We start from the raw sequence: 27,520 nt of genomic DNA, 5'->3' as shown, positions 1-27,520 counted from the left end.
GTCTCCCGTGGGCCCGCCGCCGGCCGGGGCTAGGGTCGGATGGAGCCGCGGGACTGCAGCCCCGAGGCCCGGAGCAGCGACTCCGAGTCGGCCTCCGCCTCGTCCAGCGGCTCCGAGCACGACGTGGGTCCCGAGCCGGACAAGGCGCCGCGGCGCCTCAGCAAGCGGCGCTTCCCAGGGCTGCGGCTCTTCGGGCACAGGTGAGCCGGGTGACGGCGGCGGCGGCATCGGGAGGCGGTCCTCGGCCACCCCGGTGCTGACACCGAGTGGGGGTCTCCCGGGGCACTGGCGGGCGGTCCGATCTGTCTCGGCGTTGGCACCTCGTGGGGGACAGTCCCCAGCGATCGGGCACTGGTAGCGAGTAGGGGTCATTCCCTGGCACCGGCCGCCTAGCGCGCTTCCTCTCGTACGAGGGCAGGATCAGCTTACAACCTTCCAGCAGGGAGACACTCTCCACCCCCGGGCACCAGTAGGTAGGGCTCCCATGACTGGTCACTCACCCTTTTGACAGCGGTAGAACAGGGCCCCCTCTGAACCTCCTGGCCCTGGTGAAGAAGCGGGGGTCATGCTACCTCCTGGTCTCTGTGGGGTGGGTTGCCTGCCACCGCTGCCAGGCATCTGCAGAACATGGCCTCGTTGATACTGTCATGACACATATCCGTCCTGGAGCACTGGTCACTGATTTAATCGCTCAGCATTTAAGCCTACCCTTGGGCTTGGGGGTGCCTGGCCACCTGTTCTAGTTTCCCTTGATCAGCCAGGAGACCCCCAACTTCCACTTCTGTGCTGGCAGCATCTCCCCTCCCCCCTTTTAGTCCTAACTGGGAAAAGCAGGGGTGCAATCTGCTGGTTTAAGCTCCATTTTGCCCTCTCCCCCAGCTCTCCAAATGTCACTGTCAGGTGCCCTCAAGACAGGGCTTTGACCAGGACTCTGGTGAGGAGCTGGGGGTGGGTTGTGTACAAAGATCGAGTGCAGGCACCTCATGGCCTGTATGCTGGTCTTGGCTGGGAGCGGCTTCCTTTCCCGGGGCACAGCGTGTATGAGGGGAGGGGAGGTGGAGCCCCAGGAGTCCCCCATCTGGCTCCCTGGCCTTTTTCCTGACTGACCCCTGCCCTTCTCCAGTGACCATGGAGCCAATCAGTGAAGGACCCCAGAACCACCTCAGGCTGGACTTTGACCACTTGGAGTCTGCCCGAGCCTCCCTCTCACTTTTCTTCTGTTGCCCAGCCGTTGTGGCAGTCAGCCCCCCTGAACTTTGCCCTGTTGCTTCCCAGAGGGTAGACTTTACCCACCAATAACGTGGGCGGTTTTCTCTTTTTGTGTGGTCGGCGTCTCTGAAACACTGACCTGTGCTCTGCCTGCCTTCCTCCAGCCCGGGCCCTGCTCTGTGCACCCGCCCGGTCCCGGAGCACACCCAGAGAGCTGGAGTCGCACACTAGCAGACGGAGGGAGCTGTGCGAGCTGTGAAGCCACGCAGGCTTCAATGTCACTTCAAACTGGGCAGGGAGCAAAGCTTCCAGTACCTCTGTTTTGTCACCCACAGCCCTGCAAGATGGAGAGTTTTACACCCAGCTCTGCAGGATGTAGCCTCCAGCGTTCAAGGCTCCGGAGGGGGTGGGAGGGGCTGCGCCAGAAGCTTCCTGTCCCTGCCCACAGGTACCATGTCGCACTCTTCTGACCTGTGCCTGTACCCCTTCTGAAGGGCACCTCAAGTACCTTCGGGAGGAAGAATAAGCAGAGAGCCAAGTACCCAAGTATCTTTATATAACTCTCTAAAGTAAGCAGGATAGGTGTTTTCTGTTTTTATAGATGAGAACACAGAGATAGTCACATGGCAAGTAAGAAGCAGAGATACAATTTTAACTCTAGTCTGATTCTAAAGCCCGCATCCCTCTCTGTGTCCCGTGTTCCCAAATGGAGCATCACAGTGAGCCAGCGAGTTTTAGGAGGCCCTGATTCCTACATCTTCAAGCCTGGGCGCATTTGATTATCGGGTCTGGAGGTAGAGCCCAGGCATTTTTTTAAGTGATTGTAACGTGCTACTGAGTGCAAGCACATTCGCTCTGGGGACACTAAGTGCTCTGATGGGATGCTTAGTGGGAAGGAAAGCAAACCACTTCTGGAAGCGTGTCAGGAGTGTCCCTGCCTCGTCCTGAGCCAGGGTGGTGGGGCCTGGAGCAAAGAATACGTTGGAATGACAGTAGAGTCCAGGGTGGGAGGACACTTGGGGGACAAGGCTTTCCCCAGGCAGGCCTGCGAGCTCTGGGACTCCAGGGCCACCAGGCTGACCTCTCACCCTTGTTCGCGACGATCGGGAGGCGCAGGGAGCGACTACCTGGGCACGGCCTGCTTGTATGATTTGGCCCTGCCACCCCTTGCTGGTGGCCGGCTCAGGCCCGTCCACTAAAGCCATCTTATTGTAAAGCTGGCTTTTCTCACTGGCTTTCACTCACCCTCTGCGTTCCCCGCACCCTTCTCCCTTACTCCCACCCCCAATACCTCAAACCTGGGGCCCAGGGGCCTGATACTGACTGGGAGGGAGGGTCAAGGATAGCAAACAGATTGGCAGTGGCACTGGGAAGTTCGCCTTCCGGTCTTGGCTGGGCAGTGGTGGTCTTTAATCAAGTGGCACTGTTTGCTGTGGCCTGGGGAGGGTGGTGATGGTCTGTGGGTGGCGTGTTGCCATCCCTGGTCCAATCAGAACAGTCTCTGAATGGTATCCATTTTGGTATCTTCCAAAAAGAGGCTTTTCCTTGAAGCCCACCTCACATACACACCCCACCCCCGCCACAACTGGCTTCATGTTCTTGGAATCTGGGGAGCATTTTGCCAGCTCCCCGTCTGAGCCCAGTGAGACGAGGCTGAGCCCCGGCCCCCGCAGCTCCCTTCCACTTCACTTGCTGAAGCCACCAGCCCCCTCAGAAGAGGAGGTTTACCCCTGCCCTAATGCCAGGGCATCTGGCCTCTTCGCCACTGACTGTGCAGGTTCTGCTGGCCTAAGGGGTGGTCAGCCAGAAGTGGGAGGACAGTGACTGCCTCCTCCTCCCCGCTCCAGGCCTACCTGGAGAGAAGAGTCTTATCCTCTGGCCTGGTCCCAACAGTGTGACCCTGAGAAGGTCATGAGCTGTGGCTTAGCTGGGTTGCACGCCAGGGGCATCAGAAATGACCTGGCACCGCACACATCACGACATAAGGCGCGCCTGGGAGCCTGCCCGGCGACTGCCGCTCCTGCCCTTCACTAGCCCTCAAAGTCATTACATCCCAGAGGGCAGGAAATGCACCTGTGGAACAAGTTTAAGACAATAGGTCCCATTTAGAGTGACGCCACATGGTCACCAAGTTCGGGCTGGCAGGAGACCTGCCAGCCAGCCTGAGTGCAAGTGGCCCCAGCTGGGTCGTTTTGCAGCAACTGGGACAGACATGTTGCATGAGGAAAGCCAAATGCTCGGAGATAAGCCCTGTCTGAGGCTCCTGATGTCTGGGAATAAACGGAACTTCTTTGCGTGATTCTTCTTACGCAGATTAACACTGGGAATAGCCCACGTGGCAGAGGGAGGTGGGTACGAGCCCAGGCCCTGGCAGCTGGGAGCAGAGGAGCAGTGGGAGAGACAGGCCTGCGCGCCTCGGCTCCCTGGAGCCCTCCCAGAATTGAGCCCTCATCCCCCAGGCAGAGGAGGTCAGTGGGCTCACAGGCACGGCCTGTGCTGTTGCCCTGGAGAAGCAGAGGATGGTCCTGTAGACCCCAGAGCAGAGTTTCCAGGTCCAGAGCTGACCCAGGAACTTGCCAGGTAATATTGCTAAAAGGACACAAGGGGGAGACAGCTACCACATGGGGAGCGCTCTGGCCAGTCCATCGGCCCCAGAGACCTGCTGTGGGTGGACCCAGACACACTTCCTGCTGGCGAGCGATGCTCTGAGACGGGGTGGAGCCAAGGCCAGTGCGGCAGAGGCGGCTGGATGTGCGCTCAGCACCTGGCGCCGCCCCTCCCTCCTCACCGGGTTGGAGGCCCCATGACGGGACCAGGTTCTTACAGCACCCCCCCCCCCCCCGCGGGGTTCTGTGGGATCCCAGGGCTAATCCCCTGACTCCTGAGCCATGTGGCTTTGTACCACATCGCAGCAACCTAAAGAAGCTTTCTGGCACCTTCCAAGTGGCCTTCCACCTTGCCTCCTCCCCCCTCTCCCCCCAGCAGCTCTGTAGGTCAGCATGGGGGGGGTTCTGACTGCTGCACCTGTATTCTGATACCTACAGCTTGTCACCCCCACAGCGGGCCTGCCCTGTGGTCCTACGCCCCCATGGTTCTTAGTCCAGGGCCTAGCTAGCGTGCTGGTGGCAAGTGGGAGCCCAGGGTGGGGGGGATCAGTTTCCTGTAGGCCAGAGAATGGCTGAAGGTCCCCAAGGAGCTACCATTCGGCCATCTTCCTTCTGGCCCCCTGCCTTGGCTGAGGCAAGGTCTGAGGGCAGGGGCCAGGTCTGAGGGCGACCCAGGGCCTGAGGAGGGCCCCTACCTTTCTCAGTGTCCAGAGGGTTAACAGTTGTCAGCGCTTGTGACTCCACTGTCACGACTTCCTCACGACAGCCTTGAGGTGGTTTTATGCCCGTTTTACAGATGAGGAGACAAGGCCCAGGAAGGTCGGGGTTCTGGCCAGGATCACCGCGTTCGCCCCGGAGCCCCCATGCAGGCTTGGCTCTCCGGCTCTCAGTCCCCTGCTCAGAGCAGAGAAGGGCCCAGTGCCCCGGACAGGAGCCAGAGTGCGGTGAGCCCCAGGGGCCTCTGTGCTGCTGGGCCCAGAAAAGCTGCCCGGACCCTAGCTTCAGGGGAGACCCTCGGAGGGCGCTGGGGAGTAAGGCTGCCCTGGGCTTCCCCGGCCAGATCCGGCATGTCAGGGCAAGTCTGGGACCTTTTATCTTGTTTACTGAGTGCAGGGATGCTTTCAAAACCACCCTGGGGTCAGCGGGTGGCCTGGGCCCCAGGAGAGCCCTGGAGGGACGGCACAGGTTGGCCTCTTGTGGTCCCCAGACTCCTCAGGGTGAGAGTTCTGAAGGAAGGGGGAGGGCCCCAGAGCCGCACCCTCCACACCAGGAGCCTCTTCCCCTTGCCCTGGCAGAGTGCCAGGCAGAGCTCCCACATAGAAGCCACTCCCCTGCTGGGGCTGAGCCCCATCTCAGCACATGCTGAAATAGCTGTCTGGGAGCCTGGGCCACCCACGCCCAGCATCGTGCGGGGTAACAGCTTGCCTGTCTCTCCGCCCCCCCTTCCCCAGCTTGCTGACATTTTACTGAGGCGGGGGTGGTTGTGAAAGGGGGCAAGCTCGTTCCTGCTCCCCAGCCCATGCAGACACCCCACAGACACAGCCAGGCACCCACTCACTATCCTCTAGAAGGCAGCCCTTTTGGGGGAGACCTTCCGGCCCCACAGACATGGGGCTCCTACTTCAAGACAGTACAAGGAACATCCTCTGGGCTCCATGCTAAAATCTCCCTTCCCCCCACGCCCCCTCAGGGAGGACCCAAACCTCCCCCACCCCCACCGAGGAGCTGTTCTCTCTCTGGGGATCTAAAGTTATCTAAAAATTGTTTTAAAAGCATACAGAGTAACACACCATCCCGCACTGAGCTTGGTGGAGTCTCCATTACGCCATAATTGCTGTAGAGAAACTGCTTTAGAGACAGACCGGTGGCCCCCGGCCAGGGGTAGCTGTCATCCTGGTTTTGATGTCCTTGTTCTCATGCCTGACCTTCCATTTTTCCTACCCAGGTACACACCCATAGGCACCTACACCACAGCTCGGTATGGCTTGCACTTGGTTTAAACAGTATGCTGGTGGACTTCCCCCTCCACGCTGTTTGGCAGGTTTAGCCATCCTGAAAGGCCAGGCTGCGCGAACCCACCTCAGCTCCTTTGCTGTTCTGCTCTGAGGCAGCTTATGCCTGGTCTCCTGGTGATGCACATCTAGGTTATTGGTAGTTTCGGGGTCTTCCCGTGTGTTCTGTCCACTACTAGGGTCACCAGGCGATGTGTCCTCAGCTGGCATGGTTGTTGCAGAATTGTGCTCTAAAGCGGTTGTCTACATTTTTGCCTCCTGGAGTTATTTTCTTTCTTTAAAGTTTTCGTGAGCTGAGGAATGGATTACAAGACCCAAACGCTTCCTCTTTCAATTGTGCAGCAGTCCCGTGAGGAAGAGAAAGTGGGTGTCATCCCATTTATCTGATGAGGAAATTGAGGCTCAGACCCTTAAGAGTCTCTGCCTGAAGCCTGGGGGTGGCCAGAGGCAGAACCTCTCAGGACCTTTGAGTCCCAGTGACGGGAAAGACCTGTGTCCTCTGTGATGTCTCAGCGTTGGGCAAGGTTTCTGCTTCAAAAGCAGGAAGAAACTCCCTTGTGGGGTACCTGGACGTGTGTGGGAAGGAGGGGGCCGAATCTGTGAAGATCTGGGGGCTGGGAGAGGGGACAGCATGGTCAGAGGGGAGTTAAATTTTGAATGAGCACAGGGAGGGAGAGAGGGGGAGGGCTGGTCCTGCCAGCTGGGGAGTGGGAGCCTCAGACAGGCAGACAGGAGAAGGCAGCGGGAGGGGTCACCAGAGAAGAGGGACTGGAGGCCGCAGGGCGGTAGCAGAGCGGCCCCCTAGGGAGACCTGGAGGAAGACACATCGGAATTCCCATCTGGGATCGGTTTCGGAGGTGCCTCGGGGACGGGAGAGTCCACCAGCTGGTCAGACCAGAGACCTGGCCAGCCAGCGTTGGCAGGAAGGCCTCAGGAGCTGACCTGCCCCTGGGCCTTGCGCCAGCCTGAGACCCTTCACTTTCAGCTTGATCCAATCCCCGTGGCTCAGCCTGGTCCCGTCGCTTCTCCAGGAATGCCAGCACCTCTAGACACTGGGGATGCAGTCGAGCCGTGCATGGCCCCAGGGGCTCACAGTCCGCTGAGGGTACAACTTGTCAGCCAGTGTGAATGGCCCAGAGTAACAGGGAAGGGGGTGTGTGTACAAGTGTGGAAGCAGCTAACCCCCGGGAGAGGAGGCTGGGGCCAGCTTTCCTGCAGAGCCAATGTCGGAAAAGATGGAGGGCTCACCGCGCAGAGGAGGGAGTGCGGTCTAGGCCCCACCTGGTTTGGGGTGGGAGGAGATGGGGAGCCCAGAGGCGGTCTGCAGCAGACTCCTGGGTTGCCACCCAGGAGGCACGTGACTACAGGCACAGTGTCTTTGTGCCTCGGTTGCCTCAGCTGTCAAACAGGGATAATTTGTGTGAAAATTACACGAGTTAATTTTGTGGAACAGTCAGGACAGTACCTGGCACTCAGTCTGAACTGAGTTAAGCATCTGTCAAATAATATGTAAGAAGTATGGAGGAGAAGACAGAGGAGGCCAGGCATGGTCTTTGTCTTCTGCTCAGCTGCCAGTGGGTCCTTCAGAGTGAAATCTGGGGGGCAGGGGCAGGATAGCATGGAAGGGAGGCTGTAAAGGAGTCAGTCCATCTATCAGTCACTCCGCACACATTTCTCCAGCGGCTGCCGGGAACCGGACCCGGGGACTCAAACACAAAGAAGAAACGGGGGCTGTTTTCAGCTGCGAGCTCTGAGCTGTGGTGCTAGCCCAGCCCCCAAGGGTCTGAGGCCGCCCCTCCTGCCAGGCCCCCCTCCTTGTGACTTCATGTCGCCAAATCAGTCTACCCAGGTCTCGTAAGGACAGCCGAGGAGAGCATGGAGTGGGCAGTGGCAGCCAGCCCAGAAAAGGGGCCTCGGCCGTCCCTCTCAGGTCCTGTGGAACGGAGAAGGAGGGAGCTGTAGAACAGAGACTCGTGCATTCCCTGTGCCCAACAAGGAGAAGTGGCCTGGGCTAGCCTGGGCCCTGTGGTCAGTCAGCCCTTGGGTGCAGCACCCTTGCTGGAGGAAGCCATCTCTTCCCCCGAGGCGCTAGCCCACCCCCACGGAATTCCCAGGAAATGCTGGGTCACCGCCTGCACCATGCTGGCCATGTCTCGATGCATTAGACCTGGCCCTGGACCCTGGGGAACTTGTGGTCAGCTGGGGGCGGGGGAGGGGGTGCGGCAGATGGATCGAAAGGATCAGGACTTCCCGGAGCCCGGAGGCAGGAGTCAGTGGATGATGTGGAGCTGTCAGTGGGGTGAGGTACCCTTGGCGGGGCAGCTGTGGGCAGGTGGGGTTCTGATACAAGTGGGGAAGGAGGCCAGTGTCCAGGCAGAAGGTAGCCACATGCAGGGGCATAGCAGTGGGCTTGGCACCACCAGCCTGGGGGACAGAAGATAGGTTGGTGCTGCCAGAGCCAAGGGTCTGCACCAGTGACTGCAGGGTCGGGGTGGGACCACCTTGCAGAAGCCACATGCCGGGCCGGGCGTGGGGGGATCAGTGGTTCGCAGTGTGGCCCGGGGCACCCCCACCCCCACCCCCGGGCCCTCTCAGTGGCTGATGATCCTCCTAATGCTTCCTTCCCTTCCTTCCTTCGCTCCTTCCTCCTCTCTCCCTGTGTTACTGTTTCTACTGATGATGCTGAAAAGGGGGGGGGGCTCCCCCGCCAGCACAGGCAGAGGCGCGGCCCCTCACCAAGAGCTTTTGTAGTCTTCGCACTGACAGGAACGACAAAGAAGTGGTACAAACGATTACTTTTATCCAGCCTAGGTCTTTGCAGATATCCTGTGTACTGTAAGGCACTTCGCTATAGGGGAGCTAGGCAGCGGCTTGGGGAGCCCCGTGGGGCTGGCAGTGGGCATGGGGTGCACCGTGGGGAACGCGAAAATACCCCTGATGATCTGTGCAGAGGTGCGTCCCTGAGCTGCTTTCGCAAAAAGTGAGTGTACTTGCACTTCAAAGAACACCGTCTGTCCCCGTTTGCTGCTGGTGAGAAATTGTGGAATTTCGAGTAAAAATTCTGTGCTCTTGGAGCCTGCCAGGTAGCCAGGATGTCCAGACCGGTCAGGGGAGAGCAGTGGTGCTTCCAGCAACTGTGATTTTTTGATGTCGTGCAAGGAAACGCGTCCACACTCAGGAGATTTTCCTTCCTCGGCAAACCAGTGTTTTCCACTGTCTGACAGCTGATGTTACAAATTTTAAAAAATGCGAGATAACGCTAAGTTCCTTGATAAGGCCTCAGGCTCCCGACCTTTCAGAAACTGCCACTTGTCACTTTGGTGCAGCAGCCCAGAAGGTCTATAAGCGCCTGAGGGGTCACTCACATTCTGCCCTTCCTCCCTCCAAGTCCGGGTGGACAGGACCTTCTCCATGCCTCCACCACACTTCTTGCAACAGCGCCATGAAGAGGCAGGTGGGCGAGTCCAGCCATCTTCTCTTAAGCCAGAAGGAAAGAGCTCAGCCAGTTGAGATTGGCCACTCGCCGGTCTTTGCACTTTAAATAAGGACATTCCCCCCCCCGCCCCATAAAGTTTTGATTTTCACATGTAGCGGGCTTACGGCTTTTAAAAGCATGAATAAACATTTTTTAACATTGCTCCTGTTAATTTCTAGTATGGCAGATATTAACAGCTATAATCTCCATGAGTCTTCAGTAATATGAAGACCGAAAAGGGGTCCTGAGGTTGGGACTCGGGGAGCTGCCGCTTGAGACCCAAGGGGACAGGGTGAGCGCCCGTGCGCTGTGGTGGTGACTGTGACTCAGCCGTCCTTTCTTGGCCGCCGAGCCCGGAGACCTGGCCTGAGAGTCCCGCTGCACCACCTCTGAGCTGTGGGCCCCAGGTGCCAGCCTCCCCGTGGCCCGCCGCTGCCCACTGGCCACACCGCTGTGCAGGGCAGTTACAAGGCTCCCCCCTTTGTCACGCTTGTGAAAAAGTGCTTTGTGTTGTGAAGCTCTCTGCAAATACTTACTTTCCTGGCAGTTTTGTCTGGAGCCAGTGTTTAGCTGTTGCAGAGGCTGTCCCTGAACCCCAGAAGCCTGCCCTGTGGGTGCCAGAGGGTGTCAGATAGCACCAAGAAAGAAGCTTCTCCCTTCTCCCCCCCACCCCCACCCCCAGACATGCTGGGGAGTCAGGCCGGAGCTGTGCTGTGACAGGCACGGAGCAGAGGGACGCTCCAGGGCTCAGCCTGGCCCTGGGCACTTTGGGGAGAGAAGCCAGGGGGGAAAGCCGGTGCGTGAGGTCGTGAGTGCTGCCCACCGGCGCCCTGGCCTGCGCCTGCAGGCCCCCAGCCGAGTGCTGCTGGGAGAGGAAGTGCAGTCGGTTACCAATTGGGTTATTTTCATAACGGCTGTCTCAGGCTGGGGGAGGAGGGTGGGAGGAGGAGGGGGCAAGGAGCAGCCTCAGCAGCTCGCTCACCAAACTAGGACTTGCTGGGCCTCCAGCCCGCGGCCAGGAGCTGGACCCGGAGCCAGCGGGGCGCTCGTCTACCCAAGGGGACCCAGCCCCACCTGCTCACCTACCTTCCAGATCAGGTCAAAAGGGGGCTCCCCTAACCCTTCCTTACCTCCTGCTTCCTCCCTGCTTTCTCACTGGCGGGGTCTGGGGAGTGTGGGTCAGGGCGGATCCAGCACGCTCCCCAGAGCAAGGTCCTGCCCTGCAGGCTGCTGAGGCTGATGGAAAGGAACCTGAAGGCGGGAGACCCGCTCCTAAGCCAGGGGGCAGCCCCTGCACCCCATTCCCGCTCTGCATTTGTGTTTGTTTTGTTCTGGGTAAGATTCCACTAGTGCGCAGAGGCATCAGCAGCCCCCAGGCAGCCCTCCCTCCCAGCTGTCCCTGCCTCTCTCCTCTGACCCTGGGGCTGTGGGAGCGGAGCAGCACCCTGGGGAGGCAGCTCCAGGCCCTTGCGCTGGGACTGCTAGAAGCGGGGCCATGTGAAGCAATTCCAGCCGCGGGCAGGCGGCGGGGCCTCACGCATAGCGAGGGGTGGGCACTGCAGCCCAGCGCGGGGTGTCCTGTGTGAGCCCTTCTGAAGAAGGGGGTGCCTGGAGGGCAGAGGGCATTCCTCACAGGGTGAGCAGACACCAGGTGGCTCCTGCTGCAGGGCTCTGTTCCTCATGTGGTGGGGTGCTGACCACCCAAGGTGCTCCTGCTTCCCTTTCTGGGTCCCCACCCCCCTGCCATGGGCAGAGACAAACTCCAGGAGGTGGCATGAGCCGCACGTCCTGGTGCTGCTTTGGCTTTGGGCCTGCCACGCCCCTCCTCTGCCAGGTCCATCGGGCACTTCTAGCCATCATCTCATCAGAGCCTTCGGCACTGGGTGGCCTACCCCCATTTTGTAGATGAGAAAACTGAGGCTCAGAAAGGTGCCTTGACGCACTCAGAGAGGCGAATGCAGCCGCCGCGTGCCAGAGCCCGTGGTCTGTCCCTTTTGAAAACATCCCTGGTGTGGCGTGTGGGCCGGGAGGACTCCTGTCCTCTGTCCTTCCAGCAGACGTCCACATGCCCGCTCACCCCCTCTGGCAGCTCCATGGTTGCTGCTGTCACCCAGGTGTGTGGACAGGCCCCTCCAGGCACTTCTCTGCCGTGACACCCTTGGGCCTCCCCAGGCCTGGCAGTCAGCGGGGTTGGCTGGAGCCCCTGGATTTGTTCCCATGCTGTCCCCTTTGGGTGGGACAGCCTTTCCCCAGGCCCCTCCCCCCGCCCCCACCTCCAGCGGGCTGAGGAACAGCCGTTTTGCTATGCTCTTGCTGTCGGAACCTGTGGGCCTCCTCGGTGACCTTTAGATGCACAGACTGTGTGGTGTGTTGAAGGTGAAAGCGCATGAGGTGAGAAGAAGCTGCCGTGCAGATCTGTGCTGTGGGCAAAAGCCCCAGGCCCAGGCAGAGGAAAGGCTGCAACAGGCCTGAGCCAGCCTGGGCTTTGGCCAGACCTAGAAGAAACCTCCACAGAGATAGGAAGTCAGAAGTCGGGCAGTTGCTGACCAGAGGACAGAGGTTTCTATGGAGACCAAGGGAACAGGAAGCATGGGGGCTGGCGGGAGGGACATGGGGAGCGTGGAGGCACGGGCGCCTGGCAGGAGGCGTGTTGCAAAATGTCACAGCAGCCGGGCATGTAAACTCGTTGGGCAAACAGCAGGACTGTGAGGGGACTGCTTTGCACATGGCCCCAGCCTTCCTTGGTCCCCCTCAAAATGACTGCCCCTCCCACAACCGAGGAGACTCCTGGGCAGATGTTTATTTGGGGCTACCCAACAGGGTTGGGCCCCAGGCACTGCGGGGCGCCCTCAGGGGTCCCGTGTCCTAAGAGGGCCCAGCAGTGGCCTTTCCCTGGCCCCTCTTGCCAGTGTGGGCCTGGGGCAGCAGGCAGGGCCCAGCCCTCACCGCCACCCACAGAGCTGCTGCTGCACCTCCCCCCGCTCTCTGTGGCCTTTTGTTTTCTGGGTGACACTAGCATCAGGCGGTGTGTCCGGGTGACTAATCTCCTCCAGGCTGGGCAGCTGTCACAGGACGGCCTGGCCAGACGGGCGGAGAAAACCGACACCCTGCGGAGGGCTGGCAGGCCAGGGCCTGGCAGCCACGGGCAGCGGGGTCTCCGGGCTGCGGCCTGGGGCTCGAGCCGACCCGGGCTCACCTGCGTGCAGGTCCCAGTTCTGTCTCCCCCCGGCCTGGGGCCCTGCCTCGTGGCTGTGCTCCCCCAAGCCTCGGTTTCCTCATCTCCCAGTGGAGCCTCCCGTCCTGCCTGCCTCGCAGGGAACGAGAGGAGTGCCCGGGCCCAGGGCTGCGGGTGAGCCCTGGTGGCCCTCGGGGCTCCCTCCCCGCCCATCCCACACCAGCCACCGTGTCTCCGGCTAAGGCCCTGCCTCGCTCCAGCATGGGCTGTGCCCAGACGAACTGCGGACTTCGGGCAGGTGACCGCTCAGTTTCCCTTCGGGAAGGTGGCGTGACGCAATGCCCGTTCCTCAGGATGCTGTGGCTTCTGAAATGACCCACACGTCTGCGAAGGGATCAGCCACCAGCACTTGAGACGCGTGGGCCTGTGCCACTCGGTCTGTGCCAGCCACGGTGATGGTGACTTTAAATGGGAGCCAAGAGCCCTGCCCACACCTGCTCCCCTGGCCCAGCACTCACCCCTGCCCCTTCTCCCCGTCACCGGCGTGGCGGGTCTGCCACAGGCAGAGACCGAGAGCCTGCAGCGCGGCTTCCCAGGCACGCTGCCTGACGCCCACAGTCACGGCCCTCAGACTCCAGGGCCACCCTCCCCTCCCCCTCTGTCCCCCACACCCATCAGGGCTCCAGCCCAACACTGTGCCGGGGCCCAGAGGGCAGCAGTTTGGGGGGCCGGGGGGGGCATAGGCAGCCTGGTCTGGCCCCACCACCCTGGTCCCTGCCAGAGCCACAGTGGAGTGTTCTCCAAGCCGGTGTCCGGGCTTGGACCTGCCTGTGAGCGCCAGGGCCAGGAGCGCCCTGGTAGACACTGGCCTCCTGGCCCCTGGGGCCACGGGGGCTTCCTGCTCTTCCCCCACTCTAGGGATAGGGGAGGGCCAGAGGACCCCAGCTTGCCCAGCAGGGGCAGCAGGAGCAGGTGAAGGAGTGAAGGAAGCAGAGCCCAGGGGCGGAACAGGCCAAGAGCACATGGCCGAGCGAGGGTCACCTGTGAGCACTGGGGTTTCCAAGATGGCCCGGAGCTCAGGCACAGGCCCCCTCGCTGGTGGAGCTTGGGGGCTTCAGGCCTCACCAAGGACTTCCACACGTGGGACGTGTGTCCCCACCCCTCTGGAAGGAGCAGGACGCATCTGGTGCTGGAGCCGCTTTGCTGCCGGCCCTGAGCCTCGGTGTGCACCAGCACCCCAGGGCTCTCCCGCGGCCCAGGCCTCTTGCCGCCTCCCCTACTGAGTCTGCGGGTGCAGCCTCTGGGCTAGGAGCGTGGGGGGTGTCCTTAGCTTTTCTTCAGAGAGCCTCGTTTTATTATCGTGGGTGAGTTTGTGCCCCGGCCCAGGCTGTCTAGGCCCAGCTCCGTGCTGGGATCCAGAACCCTCCAGCTTCCAGCTTCATTTTCTTTTCCATCAGCTTCAGGCAAGCAAGTGCAAGTTCTTCAGGCCAGCACTTTGTGGGTAACGGTGCCTGGACAGGGAACGCGGGCAGGGTAGTGGACGCTCCCCCCTGCCCATGGCTCTCGCGGTGTAACTGGGGAGAGCGTCAGTACCTCTAAGAGCTGGACGTGTGGGTGCCGCCCCCCAGGAGTGCCCTGCCACCCTTGAACATGCTTGAACAGTGGCCAGAGGCGCGTGCCCTTGCTCCCAAGGACCCTTTGCTGCTCAGTGGACACAGGGTGGGGCATGACCTGACCCTGCTTCTGATGCTCCTGGTCTCTCTGCCCAACAGCCAGCCGCCTGCCCCTGCCATGGATACCTTCTTTAAGAGACACTTCCAGCGGAAGGGCCCAGGCCCTGGAGAGGGGCAGCGGAGGACCAGTGGCGTGGGGCTGCCCACGGGCAAGGCCCGGCGCCGCTCCCCGGCCGGGCAGGCCTCCTCCTCGCTGGTCCAGCGGCGCCGCTCCAGCGCCCAGCTCCAGGGCTGCCTGCTGAGCTGCGGCATGGGGAGCCGGGGCTCCAGCCGCCGGCGCTCCAGCACCATTCCGCCCGCCTGCAACCCCCGGTTCATCGTAGACGAAGTGTCCCCCACACAGTCTGCCAGTATGGGGGCCCAGCTTCTGAGTGCACCCCTGCTGCTGGCCGGGCTGGTGGACATGAAGGAGGAAGAGGAGAAGGGGCCCCGGGGGGAGGATGTGCCGGGTGTGGCTGCCCAGCCAGGCCGGGAGAGAGCCGGGACACCCCCACCCCACGGAGCCCGCCCCCTGCTGCCTGTGCGCCTTAGCCGGCGCCTCCGCCGAGCCTCCGCCCACCTGCTCCCTGCAGAAGTGGTGTACGACCCCACCCTCTGGGGCCTGCGCGGCAGCTACCGGCGCCTCAGCCAGCAGCGGCCCTTGAGCCCGCACCCTGGCCCTGGGGGCCGAAGAGCCTCTGGCCCCGCAGCTGGCGCCGCCGTGCCCGCCCGCATGCGCCTGCTGTCCCGCAGGCGTCAGGTAGCGCTGCGGCGCAAGTCGCCGGGACCCCAGGCCTGGAGCGCCCTGCTTGTGTAGGTATAGCTGCGGCCGCAGGCGGTGGCCGCCTCCCAGGGGTTGGCTGGACCCGGCCTCTGGGCTCCGCCTGCAGGAGGGCGCTCCGCATGGGAACAGCCCTGGGTGGTGTCCTGCGGCCGGCACACCGCTGGCCAGCGGGGCTGTTCGGAGAGCTGAGTCTCCCTCAAGGGTTCGCTAGCGCCTGGGGCTGCTGGCGGGGCCACCGCTCTTCCTTCTGCTTCCTGCCTTGGCCCGGGGTTGTGGTCACAGTGCGGGCAGAGATCCCAGGTGAGGGGAAGGAAGCAGTCAGCATGGGTGCAGCTGGCCTCAGCCGTCTCCTTTTCTGCAGGAAAGCCATCACCAAGTCGGGCCTCCAGCACCTGGCACCCCCTCCTCCCGCCCTTGGAGCCCCGTGCAGCGAGCCAGAGCGGCAGATTCGGAGCACCGTGGACTGGAGCGTGAGTGGCCGGGTGCTGGGGGCAGAGCGCGGCTGGCCCCTGCTGGGGCCAGGGCGGCAGTAACACCTGGGGTTGGAGGTTCCGTGGACAGCTGTGCGAGGAGCCCATGGGCCTGTGGGGTCAGCCCTCCTGGGGTAGCCGCCTTTGCGCCAATTCAAAGAGGAGGGCCAGTGGGGAGAGCAGTAGAGATTGCGGTGGTAGAGCAGGTTTGTCCAGGGAGAGGCAGGGCTGGCGGGCAGGCACACTAGGGGGCTGGGCAGCAGTGGCGCGCTGAGCGCGCTCATCCCATCATCTAGGAATCAGCGACGTATGGGGAGCACATCTGGTTCGAGACCAACGTGTCCGGGGACTTCTGCTATGTTGGGGAGCAGTATTGTGTAGCTAAGATGCTGGTGAGTGAACGCTGCCGCATGCTGCCCCCTGGTGGTGGAGCCGCGTCTTGCAGCCTGTGGCCCGAAACCCGCTGCCCACTGCTGCGGTTCTTCCTGGGGGGAGGTGGGAACCAGGCTGACCTGAGAGGAGTGGGCGCCGCATGCTGAGGCCAGGCGCGAGACTAGGAATCCCCAGTGTACACAGAGGGCCCCGATGCACCTGGGGCAGATGCATGGATTACTCTGCCTGTCCTGGGGCAGCACCCTGGATGGAGTTTCCTGGTGCCTCAGGGGCCCCACCTCCTTTCCTGCAGCAGAAGTCAGTGTCCCGGAGAAAATGCGCAGCCTGCAAGATTGTGGTGCACACCCCCTGCATTGAGCAGCTGGAAAAGGTGAGTGGGGTGGGAGCTCAGCCCTCCCTGGCCCTCCCCTCTCAACACACACACCTATCTGCACACAGACACTGTGCCACGTGAGCTCACCTGCCATGCGCCCTAGCCTGCGTGGATCTGTGGATCCGGGAGCTGAAAGGCCTGCGTTTGAGTCACGCCTCCCTCTTTATTAAGTGCTCTGTCCCGACCTTCCAGGACAAGCCCGGCATGGAGCGGGGCTCCTGCACCATTCCCCAGTGGGGTGAATTAATGCAGCAGCCGTGTCACTGTATCAACACTGTGGCAGCACCCATCCCTGCTTGCGCCAAAGCCTGGCTGTGTGCCCTGCAGCTGCCCCTGTAGAGACTTTCCCCAGGATCCGTGTGCAGGGCGTCTGCAGCCCCTGGCACGTCTGGACAGAGGGAGGTGGAGGCAGGCGGGTCCCGGCAGAGGGCCAGAAGGGCCGCAGGACACACCGTGCTTTCCCACACGGCAGAAACCCCAGCCAGCGTGGGGAAGGCCCGTAGGGCGAGAGGTGTCTTCCCCCCCCCACCACCACCACCATCACGCCCACCCGCCCCCACACGGCGAGGCTGGCCTGGACTCTGCTAAGGCTCTGGCCAAGACATTTAGGAAGAGAAAGACAAACGCGGCCCGGCCTCGGAGACCAGCCTTACACCTAAGGTGAAACCAAGCCAGGCTTCACCAGTTACCAGAAGGGCTTCACGTGGGTCCCGCGTGTATCTAGGCCGTGACTGCCGCGGGCTGAGGGGAAAGAGGATGAATAAACTGCGCTGCCATTCCTTTGGGGGAAATGGGTGCCAGGCTCGAGGTCTCTACGCCCCCCCCCCCAGGATCACGCAGAGAAAGATCCCCTGGGAGAGTGCGCGGGAGGCAGGGCTGCGGGAGGGCTCCTGGGGCGGGCTGGCGCTGACTCCCACCTTGTGAGGGTGCGTCTGAATGACGCACAGGGTGCGTCCCGCAGGGTGGCCATGTGCCTGACCCTGAAGAGAGACTGATGTTTGGGTGGTCATTGCCCTGTTTCACAGATTAACTTCCGCTGTAAGCCGTCCTTCCGGGAATCGGGCTCCAGGAACGTGCGCGAGGTACTTGCCCGGTGCTTGGGCCCTGGCCGGGTTTCCCAAGTGGCCTCTCCTGCAGTGTCTCCAGAAGGCCACCAGGGGGCTCCAGGCTGCCCTGGAGCGCAGGGCTGAGGCAGGTGCAGCCGGCCTGGGCCGCGGCTCCCAGCTCTCTCTGTCCCCGCTGAGCTTAGCTCCTCTCGGAGCACAGAGAGGTGGTCAGACCCTTCTCACCTCTGCCTCAGGCTGCAGAGATCCTCCCACGGCCCCACCCTTCACAGTTGATATATTGAGAGGTGCAGGGCTCAGGGCTGGTGCCCCCCGCCCGACCCCTCGCTCACTCCTCTGATACTTCTCTCCTCTGCCGCCAGCCAACCTTCGTGCGGCACCACTGGGTGCACAGACGGCGCCAGGATGGCAAGTGTCGGCACTGTGGGAAGGTGAGACTCCGCTGCCCGCCAGCGCCACCCCCCTGGTGGCCATGTGGCTCACTGAATGCACCCCCGGAGAGCAGAGTCGCCGGGGCGAGCTCTGCCACCAGGGTGCCCCGCCAGCTCCGGCTGAGAGGGAGGAGAGTTTCTGGACGGCCCTGCAGTGCCAGGGAGCCCTCTGAGGGTCCTAGAGACCAATCCTTGCTGTCTGAGCCAGGGCACCCACTGGGCAGGGTCCTGTCCTGGAGGGCGGCCACCATGGTTGCGTTCTGCGAAGTGTGAGCACTGAACGGCCAAGGGCCTGTTGCTTTTTCTGTTCTCATTCCGGCGCCTCGCACACTGCCTGGCACCCAGTAGTTCCTCAGGCCGTGTACACAGGAAGTGGGTGTGGGTGTGGCAGGCGCTAGAAAGCAGCAGAAAGGACTTGGGGGGGGCAGCCAGTGTGAGGTCGGGAAGGGGGGACTGTGAGTCACGAGTGAGCAGAGCGGGCTTGAGCACCACCCGGTGCTGCACCATCAACCGCAGAGTCGGCCCCAGACTGGTAGGCCTCCTGGCTCCGGGGGCTTATTTTAGAGGTGTCTTGTTTTTAAAAATGTGCTCCATGCCTGTGGACGGAGAGAGGTGGGCAGCAGGAGGGGGCCTGGCCCTGGGTGCTGCAGCCTCCCTGTGCCCCCAGGGCTTCCAGCAGAAGTTCACCTTCCACAGCAAGGAGATCGTGGCCATCAGCTGCTCCTGGTGCAAGCAAGCCGTGAGTGCACCGCCCTGCAGGCTGTCCTCGCTGCCGCGCCACGCTGGGGGCCCGTCCCGGCGGGCCCAGCTCAGAGCACCCTCCCTCTCCCCAGTACCACAGCAAGGTGTCCTGCTTCATGCTGCAGCAGATCGAGGAGCCATGCTCCCTGGGGGTCCACGCCGCAGTGGTCATCCCGCCAACCTGGATCCTCCGTGCCCGCAGGCCCCAGGTGAGTCCTGCCGGCACCCTTGATGCCCCCACCCACTGGGGGTCTGGCAGCCACGCCCCCCCCAAAGCCTGCGCACCTCTGTCACCAGTAACACCCCTGCTTCCCTGGCAGAATACCCTCAAGGCGAGCAAGAAGAAAAAGAGAGCGTCCTTCAAGAGGAAATCTAGCAAGAAAGGGCCTGAGGTTAGGTCTGGGGCTGGGCCGGCTGCTGGGGGGGGCGCAGAGGGAGGGCTGTTGGAGTACCGAGCCCCCGGGCTGATGCTGCGGCGTCACCCTTCGGGGGTCAGCCTGGGCTGTGACCCTGAGGGGAGGCCAGATGGGAGGTCGGCCGGAGGGGGCACAGGAGTGCCGCCAGCACCCCACTGAGGACGGGCAGGGCCCTCCAGGACAGAATGGAGTCTTACAGGCACTCTGTGTCTCCAAGGAGGGCCGCTGGAGACCCTTCATCATCAGGCCCACCCCGTCCCCCCTCATGAAGCCCCTGCTGGTGTTTGTGAACCCCAAGAGTGGGGGCAACCAGGTATGCCCAGCCTCCCCTCCACTGAGCCCCGCAACTGTGTCCAAGCCTGTTTCAGGCTTCACTCCACCCGCCTCCCCAGGGCTCCTGTGCAAATCCCCTCCCGTCACTGCCCTTCACCCTCACTGGGCCTGGTTCCCACAGCCACATCCTCGCCCCACCTTCTGCCTTTCTCCCACCTCGCTCCCCATCCCTGAGCTCTCCCCCTTGGCTCCCCTCAGGGCGCTAAGATCATCCAGTCCTTCCTGTGGTATCTCAATCCCCGACAAGTCTTTGATCTGAGCCAGGGAGGGCCCAAGGAGGCGTAAGTGTTTGCCAGGGCTCTGGGGGGCATGGAGCGGCTTACCGGGCACTCCGGGTACAGTACCCACCCCCCAAACCTTTCCTGTCTTCTGACCCCAGGCTGGAGATGTACCGCAAAGTGCACAACCTGCGGATCCTGGCATGTGGGGGCGACGGCACAGTGCGTCCAGGAGACCCCCTGCCCCGTCCCCCCCCTCCCCCCCGCCTGGGCCCGCCCGGCCCGGCCCGCTGCCTCACCTGCCTCTCCCCCTCTGCTCCCAGGTTGGCTGGATCCTCTCCACCCTGGACCAGCTGCGCTTAAAACCACCGCCCCCGGTGGCCATCCTGCCCCTGGGCACTGGCAATGACCTGGCCCGCACCCTCAACTGGGGAGGGGTAAGAGCCCAAGCGGGCTGCAGCGGGGGTGCGGGAGGGCCTCTGCCCAGGAGGAGCTCAGCCCCCGCCTCTCCGCCAGGGCTACACCGATGAGCCCGTGTCCAAGATCCTCTCCCACGTGGAGGAGGGCAACGTCGTGCAGCTGGACCGCTGGGACCTCCGCGCCGAGCCCAACCCTGAGGCGGGGCTTGAGGAGCGAGATGAAGGCGCCACGGACCGGGTGCGTCAGCTGGGGCGGGGGCCACGGGCTTAGGGGGCCTCTCGTCTGGGATCCTCAGGAGATGGGCTGGGCCTGCTTCCCACTCAGCTGGCTCTGGGGCCTGGGGCCGCTCCCTTCACTTCTCCAGACTTGGGCCGAGGCGCCTGGGGGCAGGGACAGCAGTACTCACCCCCCAGGGGCGCCATCGCTCGGCCGCTCTGCACCAGACACCTGCGGGCACAGTCTAAGCAGGAGCCCGTGGCGCCCAGACTCTGCAGCGAACAGAGTGCGGGGCGCGGGGGAGTGGCGTGGGGCATTAAGGCCAGGCGAGGGGTGTCCAGGCACCTAGCAGAGCCTCCAGCACAGGCCAGGACCTGACAGGCCAGGGCAGCTGGGGGAGGAGCCGGCTCCCCCTGTGGGAAAGGCCCTGAAGACGAGGGCTGGGCGGCTGCGAGGCCTGGGACGGGCGGCCTAGAGCAGGGGACGTCCGAGGAGCAGGCCTCACGCCGGCCCTGGGCCTTTTGCAGCTGCCCCTGGACGTCTTCAACAACTACTTCAGCCTGGGCTTTGACGCCCACGTCACCCTGGAGTTTCACGAGTCACGAGGTTGGCAGCCTTTTTCTGGGGAGCCCTTGGGAGGCCGGGGAGGGCCGTAGCGTGTTCCCCAGAGGGTCAGCTTTGCCCCACCCAGTGAAAGGCCTTCCTCCCCAACCCGCCCTGCCTGCCTGGGGGGGCCCCAGCAGACCCCAGAGTGACTGTCGCGTTTCTTGTCACCACCCAGAGGCCAACCCAGAGAAATTCAACAGCCGCTTTCGGAACAAGATGTTCTACGCCGGGGTGAGCCTAGGGTCTGCCTGCCCCGCCCCCCGCTCTGTGTGGCAGGCCACGAGACCCCTGCCCATCGGTGGTGACGTCCCCTCTCTCACAGACAGCCTTCTCTGACTTCCTGACGGGCAGCTCCAAGGACTTGGCCAAGCACATCCGCGTGGTGGTGAGTGGGGCCACACCGAGAGGGCAGGCCCCGCGGAGAGACCCGCTTCGGCAAGAGACCCCAATGCTCTCCCCTGTCCCTGCCTCCAGTGTGACGGGATGGACCTGACCCCCAAGATTCAGGACTTGAAACCCCAGTGCATCGTTTTCCTGAACATCCCCAGGTGAGGAGCGGTGGTTTCTGGGGGGCGGGGGAAGGGGGGGTCGGCTGTCTCCTCTGAAGCCTGCCTCCCCCTACCCCCCCTTCCGTCCCCAGGTACTGTGCGGGGACCATGCCCTGGGGCCACCCCGGCGAGCACCACGACTTTGAGCCCCAGCGACATGACGACGGCTACCTCGAGGTCATTGGCTTCACCATGACGTCCCTGGTGAGTGAGCCAGCACGTGGCCCATCCTACACAGCACGGGGAGTCACCCACAATTCTCTCGGCTGGGCAGGATGGGAGGATTCACCCGGAATCCACTCTGGCACCCTGGCCCAGAGCTTACCGTCTCCTGCCCACTACGATTAAGAGCACCTCCACTTCCCCTGTGTATCCCGGGACCCCTTCGTCAGCCCCCTCGGACAAGGGGATCACACACCCTCTGCTGTCCTTCTGGTGGCCCCTCTCGCTTTGTCCTCCGGCCAGAGCACCTCAGGAGGGAGCAGGGTTTGGGGCCCGCCCCCTGGCCCTGGCCACTGACCTGCACCTTCTGCGCCCGCAGGCAGCGCTGCAGGTGGGCGGGCACGGGGAGCGGCTGACGCAGTGCCGCGAGGTGGTGCTCACCACGTCCAAGGCCATCCCGGTGCAGGTGGACGGCGAGCCCTGCAAGCTGGCCGCCTCCCGCATCCGCATCGCCCTGCGCAACCAGGCCACCATGGTGCAGAAGGCCAAGCGGCGCAGCGCCGCGCCCCTGCACAGCGAGTACGTTCGGCGCCCGCGGCGGGCCCCGCCCCCTCGGGAAGCCCTCTGCGCCCCCCACTCGCAGCCTGGCCCTGGGCACCCGTCTGAGCTCCGTGCCCCGCCCACAGCCAGCAGCCCGTGCCCGAGCAGCTGCGGATCCAGGTGAGCAGGGTCAGCATGCAGGACTACGAGGCCCTGCACTACGACAAGGAGCAGCTCAAGGAGGCCTGTGAGTGGGCGCGGGCGCCGGGGCGGGCGGTGCAGAGGCCGCGGCGCTCCCCGGGGCGGGCAGGCGCCGCCGGGTGCTGAGAGCCTGCCCTGCCCTCCAGCTGTGCCACTGGGCACCGTGGTGGTCCCTGGAGACAGCGACCTGGAGCACTGCCGAACCCACATCGAGAGGCTCCAGCAGGTGAGGCTGCAGGCCAGGCGCCCCCGCTGCCCCGCCCCCCACCCAGGCAGCCCCGCTGCCCCCCAGCCCAGGCTCTGTCCCTCCCAGCCTCTGCTTTTTGCCTTAGGAGCCGGAAGGTGCTGCGGCCAAGTCCCCAACGTGCCAGAAACTGTCCCCTAAGTGGTGCTTCCTGGACGGTGAGTGGCCCTAAGCTTGCGCTAGTCCCGGCCGAGACCCACCCCTCCCCGTTGGGCCTGCCGGTGACCTGGGCCCGGACAAGGGCCTCCCTCCCCTCCTCCTCAGCCAGCTCACTGTCTCCCCACAGCCACCACTGCCAGCCGCTTCTACAGGATCGACCGGGCCCAGGTGAGCTCTGCAGACCCGCTCCAGCCGGGGCTGGCCCCGGGGTCCTCTGGGGAGCCACCCCCGTTAGCCCCAGGCTCCCTGTCCTCAGATCCTCTAGCGCGCTCACACTCTCGCTGTCCCTGGGGGAGGCCCGTCCTCTGGGCTGGAGTCCTCCAGCGGGTGCCAACAGGAAAAGGGAGCCAGCGTATCCCAGAAAGGCTGCTGGGGGCTGCGGGGGTGGGGGCTTGTGGAGCCCGGGTGCCACCCAGGGAGGCAGTGGCCAGTGGCCCAGCACCCTGGGGAGAAGCCGGCAAGCCAGTGGGCACAACCTGCAAGGCGGAGGCTGGGCTTGGGGCAGCCAGAGGGAGGAGATAAGCGGGAAGAAGGGGCTGGTGGGGCCACTCACCTGGCTGCCCGTGTCGGCGTGCGGGCTCGTGGCACAACCTTCTCCACGTCTGCGGCCCCGCACCCCACCCCGCCACGGGCTGCCCCTCGAGGCCCTGACACCGGGCCCTGCCTTCCCACCCTCAGGAGCACCTCAACTATGTGACTGAGATTGCCCAGGACGAGATCTACATCCTGGACCCAGAGCTGCTGGGGGCATCGGCCCGGCCTGACCTCCCCACCCCCCCCCCCCCCCCCCCCCCCCCCGCTCCCCCCCGCCCCGGTGAGTCCCTCGTGCCCTCCAGCCCCCACCTGACCGCCATAGCTCCTGGATCTCCTCCAGTGCCAGCCACTAACCTGAGTGCCAGACACCCTTGTCCCGTGAGCTGCCTGCTGGGTGCCCTGGCCTCTGCCCCGCGGACTCTCTGGCAGCAAACTGAACGTGGTCAAGCCCCGCCAGCCAGGCCGGCCGGCCCTCAGCCCAGCTGCCCCCTAAGCACTCTTCTGCTGGAGGCCTGGGCTTCGCCATGACTTCTCCGCTCCCACCCCTGGCCTCCGCCTTCAGCAGGTCTTGTCAGCTTCCCCCCAACATCTGAGCACCCCCCCACACCCAGCCCCACACAGTGTACGCCAGCACTCACCCCACCTGGACCTACTGCCGCTGTGTCACACACCGCAGGGCCTGTCCGCGGCCGTGGCCCAGACGCACCCCCTCCCCTCCCGCGCCCCCCAGCCCCGCTCGGCCTTGGTTCTCCAAGGCCTTGGTCCTCAGACTCGCCAGCCTTCGGCTTGGCCCTGCTGCCTGAGCACTCTTCCCGTCTCCACAGAGCCCCCACGCGCGTTCAGACCTCAGCCTGGGCGTCTCCTCCGCGGGGCAGGCTTCCGGGGCCCGTCCTCGTCCCACCCATTCTGGAAACACCTTATTTATTTGTTCGCTGTCTCCCTGACTAGAATGTAAGCTCCATGAGGGCAAGTCCTCACCTGTCCCGCTCACTGCTGTACGGCCGGTGCCTCAGACAGCACTGGGGGTGTCGCAGGCACTCAATAAACTGTTGAAAGAACCGAGGCCGCCCTGTTGGGGCCGGGAGGGGACAGTTGGGCCTGTGCTGTAGCTGCGTCGCACCATCTCATCCTGCTCTGTTTGCAGGTCACTGCCAGGGGATGCAGCGCCCCCTAAAGGTGAGGCCTCTCCCTGCAGGGCCCTTCCTTTTCACCCTGGTCCTAGGAGTGAGGTTGGGGAGGCGGGGGTAGCCCAACAGTCAAAGTCCCCCACCGGCGGCCCAGTCACCAGACCAGACCCTGGGACACTGCCCGCAGCCCCGGCAGCACTGGTGCGTGGCGCGGCCCTGCACCTGCCCATGCACAGCCCCAGGGAGAGTAACGGGCAGGTGTTCTGTGCAGGTGACGAGCTGATTGAGGCTGCCAAGAGGAACGACTTCTGTAAGGTACTAGAGACTTCTGTCTGGTACTAGCGCCGGGGCTCCCAGCCTCTTCCTGCAGCCAGCCCCAGACACTGGGGACAGCCTCTGGGGTGCGCTGAGAGCTGGTCACTTGGGGAGCGGCATCTGCTCCTGCGGATCTCCTGGCGACTGTCCTGTTCTGCCTTGCCCTGTCCCTGCCCAGCCCACAATCGGTCCTTTTGTGGGAGCTTCCTGGCTCGCTCTGCCTGTCCCCAGTATTCAGAAAGGTGAAGTCTTAGAGGAACCACAGGCCCCAGGGCTGGGCTGGCAGGGGCCCCGGGCTGGGAGAGACCCATCGTCCCCTGACCGCCAGAGTGGCCTCCACAGGCCCTTAGGGGACAGTGTGGGGGCAGACTGCTACTAGGCCTTGGGCCTGTGTTGTGAGTTGGGGGGCATGTCTGCGCCTGGAAGGAGGGCGACCCTGTGGACCCCCAGCCTTGCTCTGCCTGCTACCCTCAGCTCCAGGAGCTGCACCGAGCCGGGGGGGACCTCACGCACCGGGATGGACAGGGCCGCACTCTTCTGCACCATGCTGTGGGCGCCGGCAGCAAGGAGGTGGTCCGCTACCTGCTGGACCACGGTGAGCCGGGGCCCCAGAGCCCCGCGGGGCCAGGTGGGAGGAGGGGAGGCTGCCCACCTCTGACCTCCCCTCCCCTCTCCTCCAGCGCCCTCAGACATCCTTGATGCTGTCGAGGAAAAGTGAGTAACTGGGCTTTGTGGAGCCCTAGTTATCCCGGAAACCGCCTGTCTTCATTTGGCCCCTCTCACTGGTCTGGTCACATCCCATAGACCCTTCCTGGGTCTGTCAACCTCTGGGCCACCCCTCTTGCCCCAGGGCCCCAGACTTCCTGCCCTTTCCAGTGGGGGAGGAGGGGGTCAGCCCGAGGACTGGCTGGGGCCCACAGCCATTCCTGTTCCTCCAGCGGGGAGACCTGCCTGCACCAGGCAGCAGCCCTGGGCCAGCGTACTATCTGCCACTACATCGTGGAGGCAGGGGCCTCGCTCATGAAGACAGACCAGCAGGTGAGCAGACTGGCCTGGCGGGCAAGGCGTCCTTGCAGACACAAACCAGCCCTTCCCACCTGGGTTTCCTGTAGGAAGGGCCCCGCTGGGGTTAAAGCTGTCCTACAGAAACAGTCCAGGCCCTGAGAAACCTGAGCCGGCAGGGGTGGGGCTGTCCAGGCCAGCGAGGCCCGCCCTTGCCCATGGCAGCCCAGCCTCTAAGCTGATCCCTGCGCCTCCCTGTTCCAGGGTGATACTCCCCGGCAGCGGGCTGAGAAGGCTCAGGACACGGAGCTGGCCGCCTACCTGGAGAACCGGCAGCACTACCAGATGATCCAGCGCGAGGACCAGGAGACAGCGGTGTAGCCGGGGGCCAAAGCCGGGGCAGCAGGAGGCCTGGGCTGACCAGAGAATGAGCCCCCTTCTTGCCCATCTCACTGCCACATTCCAGTGGGACAGCCACGGGGGGACCCATGCCCCAGGGAAGGAGCCCCGTGTTGCCCCCTAAGGAGCTGCCCAGACCCAAGGCTGGACTCTGAGGGTCTCACTTGCCCCTGAGGCCCCGACCTGAGCTGAAGGCTCACGGGAACAGGAAACTGAACTGGGCTGGGCAGGCCCTCAGGGGCTGGGACAGGGGCACTTTGGGCAGCCCTTGCTGGAGCAGGAGATGAGGCCCGAGGGGCAGGGCAGAAGGGCTGGAGCCCCGTCGGGACAGCTTCCTACGCCACCGTCCTACGCCACCATCGTCCTTCGAAGCCCTGCTCAGGGTCCTGGGAGCTGCGTCCCCTGGGCTGCCCTGAACCCACCACCCTCCCAAAGCTTCCTCGGGGGACGTGGGCTGCTGCACTTGCCTGCCCGCTGACCTGCTTGGCACCAACCTGGGTGACCCTTCCCATGTCATTTCATTGGGGACTTTGTGGCCTGGGGTTTGGGGTGGGGCTCCCACGGTGAAATGTTTACAGCTGGGTGTGACTCAGTAAAGTGGACTTTTTTCCTTTGTGCTTTTCTTCTTTGTGGGGCTGGGGGCGGCGGGAGGACTGAGGTTCTCCCAGATGTTGCCGGGTTGGCCTGGGTCGTGCGGGGTAGATTTGCCCACCCAGGCCCGGCCCTGCCCGTCCTCCTTGCATTTGGAGGTGGGGTCTGAGGGCCTGGCCGAAACCTGACCTCTGCCCTGCAGTCTAGCTCCGCGTGGCAGGGGGCGGAGCTGATTTCCTCCGGCTTCCCGCTTCCCGCTGGGACGGTAACAATGAAAGTAAAAGGGGAGGGGGGGTAAGTGGATTCTCGGGTCCTTTTGCCCAGTGGTCTGGGCAAGCCTCCTCCTGCAGGCCTCCGCTGCTCCCACTGTCCCGGGAGTCAGGTGAGGGGGTCTCCAAGGCCGAGGCCCCAGAGTCAGGCGGGGCAGGTCATTGCAACCGGTGCTTGGGACGGGCCAGGAGTTTCTCAGACGGCTGTCAGATCCGTCTCTTACCACATCCAGGCCTGCGGGCTCCTCCTCCAGCTTCCTCCACTCCCAGCCTGGCGCACCTTCTCGGGGTTCCCTTTCCCAGGCTCCCCAACACGAAGCAAAGCACCTCCCAGCGCCTAGGTGAAGTGATCAGCGGTGGGCTCCTTCCCCACCATTTGGGGCGGAGGAGGGGACACCGAAGGCCGAGCGGGCCTGGGAGGTGGTGCCGGACCTCGACGGGGTTAAACTGCTGCCGGGCTCGAGGGCTGCAGCCGCACCCGGGCTCTGAACGCGGGCCCGCGCGGCGGCGCCGGGGCCAGTGACACACCGGGCCGCCGCGTGCTCCCTCTCGTCTCCATCTAAGGCCCCGCGGCCAGGAAGGGAAGGTGGCGTCCAGCGGGGGAAGGGGACAGCCCCGCGAAGGCGACAGAGGGCGGGAGCGGAAAGCTGGGGCGGGGGCCCAGGGAACCCGAAGTCGGGGGGCCACGGCTGGGGCGTCCCAGGGCTGGGTCGGCTTATGGTCAGGGCGAGCACTCGGGGCCATGAAGACAGACCAGCAGGTGAGCAGACTGGCC

General features: G+C 63.7%; 2 protein-coding genes across 8 annotated transcripts in view; both read left to right on the top strand.

Moving 5' to 3' along the window:
* Positions 1-26,500, top strand: part of DGKZ (diacylglycerol kinase, zeta) — a 38,539-nt gene extending 12,039 nt beyond the window's left edge. Inside the window, exons 1-31 of one of the 6 annotated variants that reach the window (XM_004682872.2) lie at positions 7-200; positions 15,335-15,443; positions 15,740-15,835; positions 16,132-16,206; positions 17,235-17,291; positions 17,636-17,704; positions 18,372-18,443; positions 18,538-18,654; positions 18,766-18,837; positions 19,079-19,174; positions 19,393-19,475; positions 19,574-19,634; positions 19,736-19,849; positions 19,929-20,069; positions 20,576-20,654; positions 20,830-20,885; positions 20,977-21,039; positions 21,129-21,202; positions 21,295-21,406; positions 21,744-21,943; positions 22,051-22,151; positions 22,252-22,331; positions 22,438-22,507; positions 22,636-22,676; positions 23,187-23,326; positions 24,187-24,218; positions 24,441-24,484; positions 24,959-25,079; positions 25,165-25,198; positions 25,423-25,522; positions 25,751-26,500. In XM_004682872.2, coding sequence (XP_004682929.1) covers positions 40-200; positions 15,335-15,443; positions 15,740-15,835; positions 16,132-16,206; positions 17,235-17,291; positions 17,636-17,704; positions 18,372-18,443; positions 18,538-18,654; positions 18,766-18,837; positions 19,079-19,174; positions 19,393-19,475; positions 19,574-19,634; positions 19,736-19,849; positions 19,929-20,069; positions 20,576-20,654; positions 20,830-20,885; positions 20,977-21,039; positions 21,129-21,202; positions 21,295-21,406; positions 21,744-21,943; positions 22,051-22,151; positions 22,252-22,331; positions 22,438-22,507; positions 22,636-22,676; positions 23,187-23,326; positions 24,187-24,218; positions 24,441-24,484; positions 24,959-25,079; positions 25,165-25,198; positions 25,423-25,522; positions 25,751-25,867 — 2,787 coding nt within the window. In that variant the 5' untranslated portion in view covers positions 7-39 and the 3' untranslated portion in view covers positions 25,868-26,500. Of the gene's footprint in view, positions 1-6; positions 201-14,253; positions 15,003-15,334; positions 15,444-15,739; positions 15,836-16,128; positions 16,207-17,234; positions 17,292-17,635; positions 17,705-18,371; positions 18,444-18,537; positions 18,655-18,765; positions 18,838-19,078; positions 19,175-19,392; positions 19,476-19,573; positions 19,635-19,735; positions 19,850-19,928; positions 20,070-20,575; positions 20,655-20,829; positions 20,886-20,976; positions 21,040-21,128; positions 21,203-21,294; positions 21,407-21,743; positions 21,944-22,050; positions 22,152-22,251; positions 22,332-22,437; positions 22,508-22,635; positions 22,677-23,186; positions 23,327-24,186; positions 24,219-24,440; positions 24,485-24,958; positions 25,080-25,164; positions 25,199-25,422; positions 25,523-25,750 lie in introns of those variants that run through there. The other 5 variants (XM_004682871.2, XM_004682868.2, XM_012725412.1 and 2 more) reach the window with 5 other exon arrangements.
* A 538-nt stretch (positions 26,501-27,038) lies between these two features.
* The window catches only part of MDK (midkine (neurite growth-promoting factor 2)), a 2,344-nt gene continuing 1,862 nt past the window's right edge, over positions 27,039-27,520 (top strand). The window contains exon 1 of one of the 2 annotated variants that reach the window (XM_004682866.2): positions 27,039-27,086. The gene's annotated coding sequence lies outside the window, so the exon portion shown is untranslated. Of the gene's footprint in view, positions 27,087-27,298; positions 27,332-27,520 lie in introns of those variants that run through there. The other variant, XM_012725685.1, reaches the window with a different exon arrangement.

The sequence above is a fragment of the Condylura cristata genome, unplaced genomic scaffold (assembly GCF_000260355.1).
Source record: "Condylura cristata isolate star-nosed mole 26May11 unplaced genomic scaffold, ConCri1.0 scaffold00015, whole genome shotgun sequence".
NCBI classification, from domain to species: domain Eukaryota; kingdom Metazoa; phylum Chordata; class Mammalia; order Eulipotyphla; family Talpidae; genus Condylura; species Condylura cristata.
The sequence above is the reverse complement of the archived record's forward strand: the minus strand, read 5'-3'. Positions and strand labels throughout refer to the sequence as shown.